At 35.7% G+C, this 21,797-nt stretch overlaps 1 protein-coding gene across 1 annotated transcript in view; it reads left to right on the top strand.

Annotated features, from left to right (window-relative positions):
- The first annotated feature begins 858 nt into the window (after positions 1–858).
- The window catches only part of LOC138328241 (synaptotagmin-12-like), a 43,442-nt gene continuing 22,503 nt past the window's right edge, over positions 859–21,797 (top strand). Inside the window, exons 1-2 of the mRNA XM_069274959.1 lie at positions 859–1,039; positions 19,348–19,627. Of these exons, the coding sequence (XP_069131060.1) occupies positions 19,460–19,627 (168 nt within the window). The 5' untranslated portion in view covers positions 859–1,039; positions 19,348–19,459. The remainder of the gene's footprint in view (positions 1,040–19,347; positions 19,628–21,797) is intronic.

The following is a 21,797-nucleotide window of genomic DNA, read 5'->3' as shown; positions in this document are numbered from 1 at the left end:
TTTTGATGTTCATCTAAGGACTAAAATACCTGATCTGTTCTTTTGCCTCAAGTTTTACAATGAGATAGTTCAGGGATGGATATAACGTCAGTGATAGTAACCCCTGGAGTATCGAGGATGGAGCTGAAGATACCATTTATATTAATTACTATTTATATTAGCCAAGGGAAAACATGAACCATTCTCTCAGAGGCGAAAGCTATATATATAGCAACTAATGAGACGTGTTAAGGGAGGTCACTTGGGGAAAATATAAACTATAAAATCCCACATTTAGTCTCCTTTACGATCAGGCATCAGCTGGTAAAATTTAATACCTTTACCGGCAGCTAGCTTCCGCGGTAGTTCTTGAAATATACAATCTGAATACATTAAAATTTTAGAAATTGTTTATGGAAGCCAAAACCCTTTTATAAAATTCTCTGGTGATTTCATTGTGTGTGCTGTCACAAGAAATGGTACATGTTAAGCACAATAAGGAATAGCTGTCAAAGTAAATATTGGGCCATGTCTCCATCATTGACTTCACAAATTCAATTATTTTTACTGCAACCTTCTTACCAGCCAAATGTATTACATAATACGTTATGTTAACACCGAAAGATACATCAAGCAGGTACGAATGGATTTGTGGCGAATGTTGCCGAAACGTTACACCAGCATTTAAATAATATAAGAATTGATAGATCTCCAAGATTTATGATACAATAACAAACACCAACTTGGTGAATCAACCGTCTCACAAGACCTAAAACTCTCAGCATCAGTGACTAGAGCTGGAGCCGACGAGAGGCTCGGAGATCTCCGCGCGATATCGATCCAATCTGAAGCCGAAGTGTAGCAGGCTCGGATCCTGTTTGGTAGAATTAGACGCTTTAGGAAGCAGACTGCTGGCTTGTGTACTGCTTATCGCTTTCGGAAACCACAAGACATTGGGACTAAGGATTATTACTATGTGAACTAAGGCAGAGTCTTACAAGTCATAGATTCCGAAGGTCGGAAGTTTGGAAGAGAATAGGAATAATATTTCCAGGAAAAGGTAAGAATATGTGTATGCGTGGACATGTGTTTGCACGTGTGTGTTGCATGTGTTCGTGTTACGAGAACATGGATATTCGTACGATCCATTTCGTCGTAGGACGATAATAATTCTTATCCCGTCACTAGTTCGCACCTGCATTGTTTTGTAGTCGACGGTTTTTCTTATAACAAGATACTGCCAATACGGTATTGTTATCATTATAGACCTATTCTATACATTTACAGGTTACCTATATATGACATCTTATTACTCACTTATGAGTCAACCATTTGCAAAATATTTGTGCAAATGACGAAACACGGTGACATTTTTGTAATATGAATTACAGAATTCTGGTTAGATATTCCTGTGGATATGCTTCTATACCTGCAAACACAGAATGTGCTTAATATTTAATAGTACTTCTCTCTAGCCTACGTCAATTTTACGACGCGAATGAACATGACATCTGTATTTAATTGTATTGATCGTTTGTACGTTAACCCCACGGGACCTCTCATTCATGTGTTTGGTCCAGATACAGGTACATGTACACTAGGCAATTGTGTAATCAACACGTGTGTTAAACACACGGGTATACATTTAATAAGTAGTGCAAGCAGACTAACCGGGATCTTAGATAACCATACACTCTCTGCATGTCAGGTACGCGTGTTCTGCACACATACATGTTAGGTACGCGTGTTCTGCACACACACACACACACACACATGTTACATTTATAAATTATGTATGCGTGTCTTTCTCGTGTTGGGCATGTTTATGGCATAACAATGCATTTGGCTATTCAAAAACAAGTTTACGCAACAGGCACGTTAACTTTAATTCTATGTTTACGTATTGACAGTTTACCGCGAATGTGAAAAATAAACATTTTGCAAACTCGGCAGATCACACGATAAAACGTCATTTTGATTATTATTGTCATTGATATGTTTTGTACTGTATACACAAATCCTTAAACTATCAATAGTATGGGTACACTTAATTCCCGTGATATCATCGTCATGTGATGCCATGTATGGCCATATGGATGCCAGCAGCCCTAGGGACGTTTCATATGGATACTTCGTCATCCGATCAATGACTTCCATCAAGGGTTATTGTTGGCAGCGGTTATCTATATGTACAATGGTTGTCCACATACCGACTCTTTCTCTGATTCTACACACTAATAATTCATTGGTGGATTTCCAAGTTTTGGTTCATCCGATGTCTGTGAGACGACTGTGACCAGGTCAACGCTTGCGCAATAAAGAATGCTTTAATGAACCTACATGCACTGGTACGTGAAATATTGATGATGCTAATGAGTACAGAACATTCCGTTAGCAGTAAACACATGTCGTTATTTCAGATATGACGTTATAAACATAGATTCATATAAGGTGTTCTAGAGCCGACCATAGTCTTATTTGATTTGTGCCAAATAATCAGATTGAACCCGTTTGGTGTTATCTATAGTTATGCATTTGGTAGATACGAGATTAATAAGGCCTCTTGTGAATTAATAGTCAATGTCTTTAGCCGTCGATCTCTAGGCGCTTCAAGTTCAATTCATGTATTTGGTAGTTGTGCTGTGGCGGCCAAAGGCTATTGGGCATATGTATGAAAAACATTAAAGAATAATATGTAAGAAAAATGTTACAAAATATTGCATTATACCAAAACTTTATAACTCAGACTCATTGAAAGGACAAAGATCATAAACCATAAAAAGGGAGAACAATTAGTTAAAATGTATCATTGAGCACTGTAGATTTTCAAATAAAAAATGAAATGTAAATAAATTTGTCATGATATATACATGATACATAGAATGAATTAAACAGGTACAACAACTGCAATTTCCTTTTGGTGATTGGAAATAATTTCGCACTGAAGTTTAGCTTCAACGCTCATTTCAATCAAGACTAAACCTGAAGCATGTCAAGAGAAAAACGTTAGGAAGAAAGGAAAAATAAGACCATTTCAGTTTTCTATCACAATCATGAAATGTCGACTAACTATTGTTTTAAATTACTCTCTCTCTCTCTCTCTTCTTTATTTTCAATGTTTGCTTTCACTCCATTTTACTTATATCCATAGGATCACAGTACGAGCCTTGAACATTCCCTCCCCTTGCCAAGACATGCCAGTCAAAAGGTTTTGGGCAAGAGTTTCTCTATCACACGAAGACACCACACGAGCATACCGTACCCCATAAGACATACAAATTCTGCTCACACTTCACCTTTAACCACCATAACCATTAATTTCTAGTAATAGGACGTTAGGTAAGTTAACAACCAAATATTCTACCTGAAATTTTAGGTGTAGAAAGACTTTGAATGTTGTGTGTAGAGAATCTAGCGTATTTGTCGAACATGCCATCACGAAATTAGCTATTCTTATTATACTCCTAAAATTTCTGATAGGATGTTTGGTTGCGTATTTATTATATTGGATGACTTAAAATTGACGCCATATTTTGGCCAAAATTCGGCATTCATTCCCAAGAGTTCCAACTTACCTGCCGAAAGTTGTGAATAATATCTAAACACACATGGACTGAACCAAACGACCTATTTGTTTTTGTCGGAAAATAAAATATTTAAAATGTTAAAATTTGCTGTACATGAACGATTACACGTATTGGTCACAGCGGTTTGTTTCTAATGGCGGCCCCTTTTCACACTAATTATTAAATATTTACGTGACTTTTAACATCAATACCTTCCTCCTTAAGTAATGTAAACGGTAACCGTGCCTAAAACACACACAGTCCCTGAAGTATTGTCAATATTTACCAACGTTCAAGTATCTTTACCTTGCCCCAACCATCATCGCCGCTTGTTTCCGATACTACCTGGTGAATTATTGATCAAATACTGTCAATGTAGCGGTTGTGCCTAACTGTGACAGAGCCGCATAATGTCACTTAAAAGGCTAGGTAAAGCAGTGTGGGCGGGTCTCCCAATCGATCAAACTACATTTGTCATTAACTGTCTACTACGCCACATAAAAAGTTCTCCTTGTCGACCCCCAAAGCAGAATCCACAATTAACCGAGAGACAATGTTACTGGTTGATTAAGCATGAGATGTTTAGGTGTCGGCGACAAGAAATGAAGAAAGAACATGCTACATCCGCTTCCGGTTAGTAGCAAAAAGGGATATATATTAACCGCTGCTCGAGTTTGATTTCCATTTATCGGAAATGAACTTAGTTGCTGATATGCGTGATAAAACTGATAATTTGTTCAACTGTTTGCTACCGGAAGTTCCGTCTGCTTTAAACTACTGGCCTCATCTTGATTTAAATTGAATAACATCACTATAGATTAGCACATAAACGAAGGAGATTACATTTTATCATGATGTAAAATTTCAATATGCAATTTCTATTCCAATGCTAATGACGACTTTGCAACACCATGTATGGCAATAGACAATAAAAATGATCGAAAAATGATATTCTTCGCTCATCTGCTTTTACACATGCTTTTAGACTCGGTTCGAGCAATGATGCAACCAAATAAGTTTTACTTGTATGAAACCTTGGTTATTGATCTGACGTGCTCCGATACATGATGCATCAAGTAGATCGCTTTTTAAAGGGGATATATTGCAGTGCAACAGCCGCATTACCAATACACCACAAAACATCAATTCACACCAACTAATTAACCCTTTACCACTTAAACTTGATTGGATGGCTTTGCAGAGAGATAAACCAGCGCCTCAGTTTCAGATTAATTATACAACCAGTAGTTGTTATAAATGGAGGAAAATGACGACCCTCTGTCAATATGAATTATAAGTACACGGTAAATTAACGGTAAAAGCCATTAACTGTCTTATGAATAATACAGAGAAATCACTAGGGATACGATCCCGGTGCTTTATTTCACTACGAATGTCTGATTCAATAACATTTATCTTTCCGATAGCATTCTCGCCGATGAAATATGTCTTTTTAGCAATACTGAGGTTAAAACCTCTCGATTCAATGTCAACATGCAAGCAATCAACTATTGGAAATGCAAACTTTTAATCATTCTACGAAATTAATCAGACGTATGGTTTCAAAGTTTTAATGTCTTACGTATTGGTGTTGTGACATTTCAAACTGCATGATTTGAAGGGAAACTGAATTGTTACATGCATAAAGACACTACTTTCAACCGAAGTCAAAAAGGTTTGGTTATCAAGGCTGCAAGAATACACGACATTCAACTGAAGTCACAAAAGTTTACTTTGATGACCAATCAAAACTAAACGAAAGCAAACTTTTGTGACTTCGTTTGAATGTCGGGTCTTCGTGTATGTAACAATTTAACACCGCATACACGGGAGGCTGTACTTACATGACCCTGGATGTTAATAGGACTAACATTAATCAAACAAAGTTAAGCAACGTTGAATATTGTCACCCTTTCCGTTGGTGGTAGATCACTCCGTTGTACTCTCTGGACTATGCATGTTACATTTGGCAAACGGTCTGACATCCGATAAACCACTATGTTATAGTCCATGCGCAGGTTAAAAACTTACACATAGACTCATATGAGTTCTTAATATATTTGCTTAAAACTATAATGAATAGATATGCACATGTACATAAATATGTAGAATGTCTGTCACATTTCGAGTTCTATCACAACGACAGTGATCGACTTTTCCCTCAGTTTTTGTTATCATATATGTCAATGACTAAAAAGCACAAATATGCATATCGGATCTCTTTATTCATCTTTATGAAGAACGCTGTTTCTGGCTTAGCCATATGGGAGGCTGTCTAAAGCTTTTTAAATATTTTATCAAAAATATCAACGTTATCATATAAAACCTGAATCAGCTTAGAAGGATATTGGTGAAATCAACCGGGACTACACCACGGATAACCTTGATGCCTTCAGACTATACAGTAAAACCCCTATAACTCGAACAGCAGGGGACCATATCAATAATTCGAGGAATACAGGGTATTCGACTCATCCGAGGTTGGTCATGATCGACCGTTGACAGTCAAAATGTCCGGTCTCCCTAAGACAAACAATACATTGCAATGACATTTTAATTACCGTAATTTCAGCATTTTGGATTTTTTATGAAAGTGTTTTTGATAGCAATATCAAGTTGAAAAAAATATGTATTACATAAAATGAGGGTTTGAAAATACTGACGACAAAGTAAATCAAATGTAAACGATCGTCAAACGTGGTACCATATTGGTTAAAACAGGCAATGTGTACAATTTCGATGATTTAATTAACAAAAATCATTTAACACATTTACAAAATAAATACACACTATAAAGTTATTAACCAGCATAGTTACGAACAAACAACGATACCTATGTCTACCTTGTAAAAGCGTTAGGTTACACGTGTTCACGAAGAAAGTTACGAAAATACAATATGCGGGGAAAGATACGGAACGCACTGATAAAATCGAACATGGGTCAATGTGATTTGTACTTAGCACTATCAAATTTTGGTATCGTTTATGTCTTTTGGAAAAAGAACACAGAAATTTAAAAAAAAATATTGAACTTATACAGGAAGTCGGACGTCAGCGATTTCTTCCAACTCTTTTGTCATTTCACAATGCGTACTTTCTATTTTTCGTATTTAGTGAAGATTATTACGAGAGAAACATCGATTATTTAATGCCTTTTCTGAAATATTCAAATAAAGTTTGCATCAAACAACGACTGGCGATCGTGAAGGTAGGTAATACTGACACTGTTAATCCATTAATTACCGAAAGACTTGATACGACACTTGTATAAACACAGGTCTTGAGGTATTATCCATGACGGTCGGTGCAGTCAGGTGTGACACAGGTAAACAATTATCAAGGGCCGAACACCTGTTCGACGAATGCATGGGTACATACTATGTATTTGCTCAAACAGTGATATATTTCTGTTCGAGGAATAAGGGGTATTCGACGAATAGCTGTTCGAGCTATCCGGGGTTTTGTTGTTCGACCAGATCGATATAGGGACACGGTCGATCCGGGGTTTTGTTGTTCGACCAGTTCGACGAATAGGGGGTATTCGAGGAATCCGGGTTCGAGTTAGAGGGGTTTTACTGTAGTTGCCCACTGTACGGGCTTAGAAATATAACATGTTATTCAGGTTTTTAATATTTCATTGGCGTACACTTCTAACTCTCAATTGTATCAACATTATGATGGTGATCATAAATATACTGAAGCAGAAGGATTCTATATCGAGTGCAAGAAATAATATGACCAGAGACTTATCTGCAGTTTTCTTTCTGTTAGGTAGGACCGAATTCGAAGTGCGCCATAAATGCCAATCATAACATCGGCAAATACATTATCAAATCGAAAGTCATTACACCCAGATGCATTTGAAATGCTGACCGACTTCCGATATGTATGTTCTTGTTTACAGTTTACTTTCAACTCACAAAATTCACGTGTTTATCAGGTTTGCACTTTTTGTCTAGCCATTTCAAATGGTAAATTCGATTTTCTCTTTACAATGCATGAACACAACAAATTTATCGGACGTGCTGAGAATAGCTTGTTGAACAATTAAATCTAAAGTAATGTTGTGTCACACCGTCTCCGCAGTCTTGAATCCTGTACTGCACTGATGCCCGCCTGGGGATACCGATGGCGTCTTTGTTTAAACAGCCATGCTTCCTATATGACATAAACAGATCTTTTACATCGTAGGCTTCGAACAGCAGCAGATAATTGTCATACGATCCCTTTTACGTTTGATTCCATTGTCTATGCTGTTTTGTTTTAAATGTACTTTTCATTTAATTGTTTTTCATTGTTTCACTACTTTGTATGTATAACAGTTGATTTTTATGTTATTTATCTTCGGAATTATGTTTTGTTTTTTGTTTAACGTTCTTTGGTTCTTTTATGTCCGTTCGTCTACGTTTTGCTTTTGTTCTGCTTTTCTTTTTGTCTAATTATTCTTCGTTATGTTCTTTGATGTGTCTTTTTAAATGTTCCTTTTATATATATATATGTTATATGTTGTTTTTTCAATTCCCAATAAATTCTGTGAAATTAAATAAGTAACTGGTCAGGGCTAAAACTCCAGAAACGTTTAAATAAGCACCAACAATTGTCTGTATATGTTTGGCTAGTGTTCTGATTGTGACTAAAAATGGAGGCCTTCACGTTTTTTTAATATTTTTTTTTCTGTTACCATGGACTTCTTTCTTTGGCTATAACTAATCATTTCTACCTTTCATTAAAATGTTCTCGAGTTGTATCTTTACCCTTCATCTCGGAACTTAGACAAAAGCACCAACTTTTTTTTCCATACTCAAAAACTGTCTACACAGCATTTTGATACATAATGTATAAGATGAGGATATTGTATCCTATCTAAGTGTGGTGCCACATTGTGTAATGTCCACTGGTTGATAAAGATATTTGATCAGTCAAGATATAGGATGGTTACCATGACAACGCTTCACAAAGAAATTGTCAGTATTGTTTCAATTCCCCGGCGGCTACGTGATGACCAAGCCTTTAACTTTTTATCTATATACCTTAGCCATGATAATACAATAGCATTATACCTTCTCAGACTAATTCCCTCACTCGAACCGTGTGTTCATCGTTCATGTCTCACTTTTGTATAACGGTACCTGTTTAGGGACAATTGTGGGGCTCCAATCCATAACGCGTCTGGCAGGAGGATGCTATACAACGTTTTAATGCTTTATAACAGTGGCCAGCGTGTGTCCGCAGCACTTGTTGCAGGATATGGTATGGAAAAGACAATTAACACCAAATATACTTATCAAGGATGGTTCTGTGTTCAGCATTGACAACACGACAGTCGTGAAATCTCTATTCTGTAACTTGATTGTTTAGATCTTGTGCCGACTATGTCTGCTGTATGCGCCGTCACGAATTGCATCGAAAGTATGTCTGCTTTCCGCGACGATTTCGCGATTTTTGTTGTTCACTGACAATCCCGGGCATTAAGCGTACATTCATCAGAGGCTCTCGATTTAATTCTCTTGCATTAAAGAGTTTAGACATGAAATACTATAATGGTGCTAACATATGGTAAAAATAAGGAAATTTATAAAATGCGTTAGTGTTTAATTGTTAAGGGCGTTTCTTTGCGAAACTCTTAATCTAGTTACGGATGAATACGATATATTGTAATTAACATTGAGACATTATAGACCGCAATTACCACAAACATTACTGAATGAAATATAATGATGATACTCTGGTCACTTACCAATAGATGGCCATTACGCTTATACGAAATGTCCGTCCACAAGTAGGTCTGGTCAGCTCTAATAACGGGCAATAAGTCTTATTGCGGCACGTGGCACAGATAATGGTATTAGCTGGGACAGAACAGGAAAAAGTAATTAGACCATTAACACTGACCACCCCTGCCCTTTTTAGGATACCAACACCTGCTGGTGACCATCATCAATTGACTCTTCCGTTATAGAAGACAAGGGACGAACTTAGGATCAAAACTCAATTAGTGAAGGGCAACGAACTCTAGTAGCCATAGACAAGTTAATCGAAATCTATAATTAGATATAGACAATAAAAATGTCATCGGGACATTCCATGTGGATGTCGTTGCTCTCTTAACTAGCACATAGGGAGAATTAATCCCGTATAAACTCAAATTGATTCAATTAAAGGTGATAATACTGTACCTAGTCTGATTTCGGAAGGATCTAAAAATAACTGTTTGTTTTCCTAGAAGTTATAAAATAAAATAAAACGCGGATTTTAAATGAAATTAAATGGAAGAACTACACGGAATTTCTATTTTACTTCATGTAAATACATAGTTTAACTCTGGAACATATAGATACACCCACACATTTCAGATTAACGATGCATTATATATGGCAGAGATTATAAGGGGATGCGTGTGTAAAATAAGTGGTTTTTTCCTCAGAAGGACGCACAATTAAAATTAAGCATTTCACGAATTGTTTTTGAATACTGTAATTTATCTTTCGTGTAAGTTTTGGATTTCTTAAATGTTCATGACAAAATAAAAAAGATAAATACTGTTGATGTTTTTTAACCTGTGTTATCAACTTTATGTTTTACTTGGAGATTAATTTTGTCAAGTATAGACCATTAAATAATCCATTCTGCAGGTCCTACGGGTTATTGTATCATTCATATAAACAGAGATGATACCGAGCGTAATAGTTAATGTGAGTATAGTTTATAATTACCTTAAAGTGTCATTCTTCATCAGATTTGTCTAAACAATTTATAAGTTATCGCTTTATATGGACATTGGTGTAAATTACCGAATTGCTGAGCAGTAATGACGCAATAGATACCTACAGTAGGTGGTAGTTTTACATCTATAAATAATGTACCAGCCAACCAGTTTTGGGCAGAATGCCAGTACATGTATCTTGCAGTGAATAAGAACATAGCAAATATATATCAAGCAAATATTTTAGGGCAAACTTGTCAACACTCTTGATTTCGAAGAGAAGTGTGTGTTCTGTACATCATTTGTGTTTCTCGTGTCCCTACTGGAATTTTTCGTTCAAACGTCTCCTTTGACACCGCCTCAAGTTTAAACTTCAGTTGAGCGTTCGCCCATGTCTGTCACAAGCCGTAACACACTTAAGTATATAAAAGTGGTAGTCCCTGCTCCAGCTCAACGATCAACATTAAGAGAGTGGGACGACTGGTTCCCCAGTTGTTAGTATAATGTGACCAGATGGGATGTGCTTGTTTGGTGTCTACGGTGGCATTTTTCATTGATATAATACTGAGTTCCTCTATTGCAAGGAGACTCAAATTAAAGTCATTCAAAACACACGTCACGTACTTGACACTCGTAGCACGCCGCATACAAAAGACACTGTTAATATGAAGTCAAGCTAACCAAAACACCAGCCAACCAATGTTTTTGTAATGTTAACTTTCGTGTCTTGAAGCGTAAATAAATAATTTCATGACATTGATTAGTTTAACAGATAGTGTACAAATAGTTCAAAAATCAATTTTGTAAATGTCAATAATAGAAAACAAGTTGAATGGCATATGTACCTTTATAAAAACTTCACCGTTTCCTCCGATATAAGGTAGGCTCCCCAACGTCAAGTTCGACACCCACGTGGAGGACATGCCAGACATGCCGGGTATATTGACGGCTTTTGTCCGGATACACCGTTTCATCTCTCATTCGTAACAAAATAAATCCATTTCATTAACTAACTCTTTTGGGGCACCTGGTTCTTAAACTTTCTCTCTATACTTTATTTCTATTTATTACGTTTAATTTGATTCGTAATGATATAAATATTCGTTAAAAAGTTCACACTCATCAAAAATATCATAACTAAGACAAAATAATATGAACGCTAAATTCACAAGCCGTTTATTTCCAATCGACATTGCACGAATATACCGCAGCCTCCCAAAACATACAGATATTCACACACGCATCACATTGTACACAGAGAAAGTTTCCTTAGATTTCGAAGTAAGACAATATCCTTGAAATGTTTTAAGGTTTGAGCATCAATCTGCAGGTGACTGCTGGATAGAATCTTTCCAGATAAGCTGGATTCATTACTTATTTCCATGTTATGTAATTCTATACTGATATCTTCAGGTTGGCGTATCTGTCTACCGTTGTGTAGTTCTAAGCGCCATGTATCTCACTAATGGTTTCATCGCAAGGTCCTCTGGATCGTACCCTAGCCAGCATATCAACCTGCCACTTTAAACACGCATAAATCCTACACAAGACGGCGTCTGAGAGTATAAGAATATGTCGAGTTGGACGAGCTGTTATGTCGTTATATCAAATAGACCATGACAGACAAACATAAACTACGGTACAGGAAAACACTTACATCAAACCATAGCGTTCAATCTTATTATAAAGTTTGTCATTGTGTTTGGGAAATATCAATGTTGTCATGTAATTAATATCACATGTGTTAATGTCCATGCTATAATCGAATGAATCATTGATTACAGACAATGACTACTCTCATCAAAGGCAACTCTTCATGGTCGTACAGATTTATAAGATGCTCACATGAAATTAAATGTATATAGTGGCAATATTGAGATTCACAATAACGTTATAACGATGCAACATTAAAAAAGCTGTTTTTAGATATCCGCAAATGATACATATGTGTTTTATATTATGGTCTACAAGCTGTACACTCTTTAGTATGGGTGATGAAGTATACAATTATGGCCGTCTATGGAGGGATACATCTAGATTTGTCTCCCCGTAAAGTGTTGTTATTTTCTCGAGGGCGAAGAGAGAAAATAACTCTTTTCATGGAGACAATTCTAGATGTTTTGCCACCACAGTGGGGCAAAATTATGGTATTAAACCAAACAAAATTAAATAATGATACATCCTTGAATCTGTTACATCCATTATCAACAAGCAATCTAAATCTTCCCTAACAACTTTGCTTAAAATCCGTCGGACTGCCGTCAATGACATATCAACATCATGCCCTGACGATACATTGCATAGACATTTGTTGTAGCATCTTTGTCGTAAAAAATAAGCAACAAGGTTGCAATTGTTAGTTGACGTTGCATGCGACGTCCACTTCCCCTCAACTTTCTTCCAATTACGGTGAAATATCTAACTTATTCAATGTTAGATATGTATCCAGTTTAATACAATAAGAACATTTTAAATGAAAATGAGGTATAATAATAGTTAATGTATTTGACATTGCAATTTTGACCTTCCAGCTGTAATTGTTTGGACCGCCACAGTCAGTACTAAAAGATAATACAATAACAATCTTATACAAACCTACTTAATCATTAACCTAACGACACCAAATGGCTGTCTTTGATACCACAAACTTTTTTTATTTTTAGGAACTTTTAACAACCACGTGACGTTTAACAACGATACATCTGCTAAGAAAACAAAATTTCCATTTAAAACACGTTATACCAAAACCTGATCCTAAAATATCAAAGGATCAAGAATGTCCCGGCAGAATGTTTCTTTTAGAATGTCTGTACTTCCTCTAGGCTACAGAGACCGGTTCTTAGGTTCAGGTGAACGGCTTCCGATGCCAAATTAGGATGTGAGAAATATGGTAGGTAAACATGTAAGAAGATTAGGTGGTGCAATGGGACACAAAAAACGGTAAATGTCAACCTTAGAATTAGCAGCCACTTTCGCTTTTCACCGCCTACGTTGTTCTGGAAAACACGATAAGAATACCAATTTTCCAGTGTTTATTAACGTTTTCTGTGTAATCAAAAATAATTGGCGCACATGTCTATACAAGGGATACAAGGCTGGTATATAAAAAGAAAATGGTGCTGTGTACTCTTTCTGTGCTCTTACCTCATTGTGTTGTGTCAGCATGAGTTTGGAGAAGTTCCATTGGTATAGTATTATATCGCTTGACATCCTATCACTATCGTATCTCCTTGCTGGTGACTTCCCTCGCATGCCCTATGTATCACGTGGTCAATGCATACCATTTTTGGGAGGCTGTGGTAATATAGTAATGATGTAGCTCCTTGTCCATTTATAGTGCTGTCAAAGATACTGAAGCAACAAATCCTTTTTTTTATTCTGGTGAATGAAGAACACGAGCAAACATTTGTATAACAATCATTTGGTGTGCCTCTACAAGTGAATATAACTCAACTCCTTTCTCAAATTGAAGTTCAACTAAGAGGGGGAAAGTGGGACAGTTAATAGGAAGACGTCAGAAAAAAGAAAATCCTACAGTCTTTTACACATATGTAATGTGTACGCCCTATATAACGTAAACATGAGAAAATTGGGCGATAACGAACAACCATCCAACCCAACCACCCCCATTTCAGAACGATATACAGTGCATTTCTTTTTAAACTCCTCTAATCCTAGAGGTACATGTACAAGACAAGTACAAGGACATGTTAAGAAAAGATTTTATCAATTTTAGCTTTGAAATATACAAATAAGTTCAATATCGAAGAGAACGCATTCCATTTATAAGATGACTGGTTAAATGTTACTCTCGATTTTCTACCATGTTCAGTTGGAATTGCCGTTTCGTCTAGCGTGTGATGTTTACACCGGACAGACCGTGCTGTATTTAGTTGGTCCAACAACTTGACGGTATGATATATCATTTCATCACTCATAACAAATCGATGACGTCTGGGGCTAATTACTCGACATTTAGACCTGACCTCGATGGACAAAGCAACCCTTAATTTTACAACTGACCTAACTATCAGTCAGCACGACTCAACAGGAGATTTCATTTAGGTCGGTAAATATTCTAGACTCCCACCACAATCCCTACGACTCTTGATACAATATAGAGACTCATATAGTCAACCTAGACAATTCCATTACGTCTTTGCAAAGTACAGAGTTATTTCCCTTGCGCAAAGGTATCGATTGTGCCGTCATTATTTTGATTTCTATGAAAGATACTACATGGCACTCGCAAGTACACCATGTCACTATCATATTAATATACATTTCCACAAGCCATATAATTTTTAAAATGTGCTAAGACGGAAACAAGCTGCAGGTGGATGGTTTTCACTGATTTCTAATGTGAGAAAATATATCATCTTGGTTTACACACTCGCAATATAACGGGTATTTTTATACAATACATCCAATGTAAGATATACATTAACATTTATAGTAATAAACTAGTGTATCGAAATAGTAAGTCATATACATGGAAGGCCATGACCCTGACTGTTAAAAGGACGGGAATCTGACCAAACAGAGACCATCTGTTATCCATGTCAGTATTTGCCTTGTATGCGTGAAATCGGGCTTTAGGCAAACCATCGCTTTGATCATAAATGTTCAAAAATACAGAGCAAAACTAATAAACTAACTTTGTATAAATGTAGTTTAAAGATGATTTTGTTTCCTTTTTGTGGGATTTTAACTTTCAATTTGAAAAACAGCTCACCTTAAATTTTGTCGATCTTTAACAATATAAAATATCTCGTTATTATGGAGATATACAAATTTCTTCTTTCAAGTGTTTTTGGCTATTAATGAAAATGAGGAAGACTTGTGTGTACTTTAAGGGAGGGAAATATGAACCACATCTTTATTAGCTTAGCCGTGAGGTAGATATTGTAACTAATGTTATCGGTGGACTTAATTACTACATAAGAATACTTGAGGGGCTTATGTAGGTGTTTACCCAAAGCCACCAGTCGGCGCTGTCAGTCTCGACAGTACGGTTCTGTCTTTATAGACTACATATCGATTCTCCTTGTCCTACTACGATAGATGCCAGGGTGTTCACGACTTGTTTTACGGTTTTTTGTCATCCATCTTTATTAGGATGTCTAATTGCCTACTTTGGTCTGCCAGGTCTGACACAGGATTCCTAATACTATATGTCACATAAAGTCTTTAAAACACTCGGACTGATAAGTTTACAATTTATTGATGAGGTCAATCTTCTATGGCACATGCAACTATTCCATACATACTATGATTTATGACAATGATTTCTTCAAGCAAAGGGTTAGGGAGTAGGAAGATTATTCATATTTATAAGCCAACTCTATTTGATGTCCGAATGTGTTGATTTACTTTTCACTAGCTGTAGAAGTATAAATCTAGCTAGAAAAGGTATCCACCGAAGGAGCTTTGGATTTATGTAACACGGTCAAATAATGATCGAATTGATAACACATTAATTTTTATTCTCGGCATTGCAGCAAATTCCTTTCTATAATTGTAGAATACTTTGATTTGTTATCTACGATCAGTACGCTTGGGAATAATCAATATTTTTACTACTTGAAATGAAAAACCGTCCACCAGCTAATGGTTAAGTCTAAATATTGAAATACAAATTTCTTTTTATTTGATTTATTTATTATTATTTTTGAAGAGATTTGACATGGGTACAAAGAGCATATACAGAAATACAGAAATACAACTATTACTTGAACATTTCAACATTAATTTTAAAAAAATAAAACATTAATTATTCTTGAAAGAGGAATTAATGTTAATAAAACAATAATCGTATTGTCCAATTCGACCAGTAGTAACTGGGTGATACTACAAATGATATTTCTAAGTATCACCTTCGTGTTGATTAGGTTAAGTATAAACATTTTTTCTGATTGTTTCCGCCAGATTTCCTTTATAACTAAAAACATGATAATCTTCCTAAACATAATCCTTGTATACGGGTTGCCCCTCCCATGGATTGGTTGTTTTTATGACAGACATCCATATACGAAAAGCATTGTATGAACTGTTTCTGAGGCGGACCACATCTTTTCGTAACATATATGCAAACAATCGTGACGATTCCAATAGAGGCGATGATAAGCCTTATAAATAAATGTAACAATTTTATTTGGCTCGTCCGGTTGTATCCACTCTGCAATCATTTCCTTCGGAAACAACATTAGTTTATTGACTTGGTTCGTATCAGTATGTGAAAACATTCTTCATTATTGTCAGTGAATACGGGAAGGATCCAAAATACTTACAACAGAATCTATATACTTCAAGACACGTGGATTAGATTAGGGTATCGCTGTGTTGAAATTATTTCATGATATATATATCAACCGAAATTATTGTTTTATTTATTTGGTTTTTTTTTTTATTATTATTATTAATGTTTATTTTGCTACACTCAGAGGATTCCATGCACTGGAAAATCCCAAATAACAGAATACATATGCATTAATTTGCAATCAAGCAGGTGATATTTCATATTACTAAGGAAAACGAACTAATTATGAGTTTATTTTTTCGGTTATTTGTTTGATAATCTATTAATTTGTGTTACCATTCTAAATAAGGGTGTATATTTTATAAAATAAAGTTATAAGTATACTGTTATCGCTGTAGTATTATTAGGGTACAGATTCTAATACAAACTACATATTTCTCACAAAGTCCAGTTTTACGCTGTTCTGTAGGCCTTCTTTATTTTTCCTTGCATTTTTTTTTTATTATTTTTTTGTTTGATTTTTGATAAAATTCAAAATTTCCCGTTTTTTGTGATTATCGAAGTTTTAGAATAAGACACATTTGAAGTAAAGAAGACACAGAAATTGTACGATTGTATCTAAAATGTGATTGATATTTTGTAGAAACATGGAAGACAACGTAAACATACTGACGTTTATACATACCATTGAATTGCACGTAAATTATCTATTATATCGTATTCTAGTTATCTTTACCCTTTTTATGTCATTTAGTAAAGTATGAAAACTTGATGAAACAGTATTCACCGTGATTAACTACCTTCCTTGTTTGTATGTAGTTAGATACGGTATGACCTCGTAGTTGAACGAAGCTACCATGATGTTTGTCATTGATAATGCATGAACCAGGTCTCATTAACGATGCTCCTTGTGTCGTTTGTTCTTTTGGAGCAATTACTAAGTTCCCATTACACCTTTGTGTCATGGACACACCGTGTCATTTTAATTGTGGTATCTGGTCTCACGAGGTAAATTAGAAAGTTAATTAATGCTGAAGTTCAACATCGATTTCCATTTATTACGGCCAATACATAAAATTGGTTGTGCTTTCTAAACACACATCCTAACAGGAATTTAATAAAAAAAAATTCAAAAGTCATATAGAAAACGCGCAGTTTTAGTTATCATACCACTGTCGTGCTTACGTAAATGTTTATAACACTCCAAGCCCATTACGCGAAAACAAATTAACGTTTCCCTCAAATATATACTTATTTCTTATTGGCAAAATCAATGCTGCAAACATACCATGATACATTGCATTTAATACATATTTATTAATTTTAGGTTTATATCTTTCAGAATCAATCATGAACCATCAATACCGTAGGTGAAATAATAGCTCTATTCCGTGGGAGTACTTCCTGAGACAATCCACATCTTCATCACTTGAGGTCTGTCTTTCCATGGCGATATGAGTGACGTTGGGATCGCTCTCCTTGTTCTAGGGATTTGTGTGGTGGCTGCGGTTGTGATTGCAATTTTAATTCGCCTTTTTGGAATTTACAATGTCACATCCTGCTTTGCAAGTGGAGAAGAGAAAGCGGTTTTAACCCAACATGAACAGTACAACGGATACATGGTGAGTGTAGCTAAAATGCTTTTATAGTACCCCAACCACTTTATTACAGCTTACATACTGCTACAGTACTCAACTAACCGGTACATACAGCTACTTCCGCCAAACTATCTAGTTACAAAATGAATTTAAGTTGTGATCCCATATGTCATTGATAGCCAAGCTACTATAGGAATATCTTTCACAGAGAATACGATTGTCAAGATGAAGTAATGAAGTTGACCTTAGAACTTCTTCGTAGTCTTCATACAACTTGCATCTACTAAAGCTCATGGGTTTGATATATAATTTTACATTTATGAAATGAATTAACAGTTCAAAATTTCAAAAGATCCATTTTAAAGTTTAATTCGACAGTTTTTTGCATGTTATTAAAAGACACGTCATTTTGACTTAGTTACAAGACACATTAGAATTTGGTACGTTACGGACAGCACCGTATCAGCTATAGCAGTAATGCATTGTATTTGAAGTAAAGAAGACACAGAAATTGTACGATTGTATCTAAAATGTGATTGATATTTTGTAGAAACATGGAAGACAACGTAAACATACTGACATACCATTGAATTGCACGTAAATTATCTATTATATCGTATTCTAGTTATCTTTACCCTTTTTATGTCATTTAGTAAAGTATGAAAACTTGATGAAACAGTATTCACCGTGATTAACTACCTTCCTTGTTTGTATGTAGTTAGATACGGTATGACCTCGTAGTTGAACGAAGCTACCATGATGTTTGTCATTGATAATGCATGAACCAGGTCTCATTAACGATGCTCCTTGTGTCGTTTGTTATTTTGGAGCAATTACTAAGTTCCCATTACACCTTTGTGTCATGGACACACCGTGTCATTTTAATTGTGGTATCTGGTCTCACGAGGTAAATTAGAAAGTTAATTAATGCTGAAGTTCAACATCGATTTCCATTTATTACGGCCAATACATAAAATTGGTTGTGCTTTCTAAACACACATCCTAACAGGAATTTAATAAAACAAAATTTCAAAAGTCATATAGAAAACGCGCAGTTTGAGTTATCATACCACTGTCGTGCTTACGTAAATATTTATAACACTCCGAGCCCATTACGCGAAAACAAATTAACGTTTCCCTCAAATATATACTTATTTCTTATTGGCAAAATCAATGCTGCAAACATACCATGATACATTGCATTTAATGCATATTTATTAATTTTAGGTTTATATCTTTCAGAATCAATCATGAATCATCAATACCGTAGGTGAAATAATAGCTCTATTCCGTGGGAGTACTTCCTGAGACAATCCACATCTTCATCACTTGAGGTCTGTCTTTCCATGGCGATATGAGTGACGTTGGGATCGCTCTCCTTGTTCTAGGGATTTGTGTGGTGGCTGCGGTTGTGATTGCAATTTTAATTCGCCTTTTTGGAATTTACAATGTCACATCCTGCTTTGCAAGTGGAGAAGAGAAAGCGGTTTTAACCCAACATGAACAGTACAACGGATACATGGTGAGTGTAGCTAAAATGTTTTTATAGTACCCCAACCACTTTATTACAGCTTACATACTGCTACAGTACTCAACTAACCGGTACATACAGCTACTTCCGCCAAACTATCTAGTTACAAAATGAATTTAAGTTGTGATCCCATATGTCATTGATAGCGAAGCTACTATAGGAATATCTTTCACAGAGAATACGATTGTCAAGATGAAGTAATGAAGTTGACCTTAGAACTTCTTCGTAGTCTTCATACAACTTGCATCTACTAAAGCTCTGGGTTATTATATAATTTTACATTTATGGAAATGATTCATTAGACAGTATATGCATGCATAATAGTTCAAAGGATCCATTTTAAAGAAATAGTTAATTCGACAGTTAATACATGCATGTTAATTTAAAAGACACGTTTTATTTGTAATAACATTTTGACTTATTCTCTTTTTTTCATTTTTATTTGTATACAAGACACATTCTAGACATGATAGTTTAGCCCTATTTGGTACGTTACGGACAGCACCGTATCAGCTATAGCAGTAATGCATTGTCTGACAACAAGATGTGACATGCATGCAGATCAATAACGGAGACACTGGGATTAACGCATATTTCAGCAACCTGTTGGAATTCCTGCTATTGACGAGCATGCTATCGCCAACCTTTAACACAGCGTTATTATAGTCTCCTGCGTGTGGTCACACGGAGACGTATGACAATAGTCACGTATGACGGAAGTGACGACATAGTTCCTGTCACGTATTACGAGCGTACATTATTGCAGTTGCATTGTATTGTATCCTGAACAGTGTACAGTATGACATATGCTCCTGACATGCATTGTACATAAGACTGATGATATGTAATAAAACCATAGTTTAATGGTCGTTAATCGTTTTATTACGTAACCAGCATGGAGGGCGTTATAATTGTACATACTTTCCCTATTTCCCCCAAAAAAATCTAAAAGGCGACTAAATTTAGGACTGTATCTTTTCTATTCTTACTAATGTCTCCATTGACACGCATCACATTTTTAGTATATAAAAGTGCTCCTACCTGAGCCTAAAATGACTGTAACAAGAAGATACATCAGAAATATACCGCGGTCTCCCAAATCACGCACCAGGTACTTCACGCACGCAACAACACATACATGGGAGGCCGTCCTTAAGATAACATGGTTTCTTTTAAAAGTATGTTAATGTGATCAAATAAACTAACAAACTTCTACGATAATTACTCCCTGACAGTACATACCAAGTAGTCTACGATAATTACTCCCTGATAGTACATACCAAGTAGCTATTTTGTTTAGACTAGTCAATAAACATCACATTTATTGAAAACAAAACTTGGTATGTACTGTCAACATCATCTTGCATTAACCAGTGGATGATATGTATTATTTTTTGGCAAAATTCTATTTACTTGTTTGTTATTGTATATGAACTATGGTGGTGAATGAAGATACCACGCCGATCGAAATGTCATAAAGGTTTTACCTTTCGTGAATTATCACTATTCTGTGATTGATTATTACCATTTTTTGCTGTACATCTCTTGACATTCAACAATGGTGAGTTTAGATCCCTGGTTATAGCCTAAAATGGTCGTCTTGTCTAGCGCCTCAGCTACCTTAATTTTAAGACAGTATTTGACATTCTCAGTCTCTCCCAGAACGATTTTTTTCCATTTTTGCTTGATCCTGTGTCTACTTTATATTATTTTAAGATCTTCTGACATCGTGATGGATCTCTAAGCCTTCAAGAATTTAATTTATCTTTGACATTGAAGTCGGTATTGATAGTTTTTCAGGAGTGAAACCATTCCTTGGTGAACATATTATACGATATCATCTTGCCACGTAAGCCTCGTCAGCAAATATTGAGTCCCTGGGGCAAGAGGTCTGTTTCTGAGATAACTCTTCGCCCGTTATTGGAACCTTTGGCTGATACACAGATAGTCGACAACAACGCTAATTTAATTGGCATTATTCGTGATTGCATGCCGTACCGAACATATATTTACTATCACTTCTACTATGACAATAGACTCGGTATGTACATCGCATATCAATAAAAGTATCATTCACACAATCAAAGACTTGACTATTTGAACCGTATTTTGTTAAGCATGTTACGAGACAATACTTTCATGGTAAGAATGGCGTCTATAT

The sequence above is a fragment of the Argopecten irradians genome, chromosome 1 (assembly GCF_041381155.1).
Source record: "Argopecten irradians isolate NY chromosome 1, Ai_NY, whole genome shotgun sequence".
Classification (NCBI taxonomy): domain Eukaryota; kingdom Metazoa; phylum Mollusca; class Bivalvia; order Pectinida; family Pectinidae; genus Argopecten; species Argopecten irradians.
The sequence above is the reverse complement of the archived record's forward strand: the minus strand, read 5'-3'. Positions and strand labels throughout refer to the sequence as shown.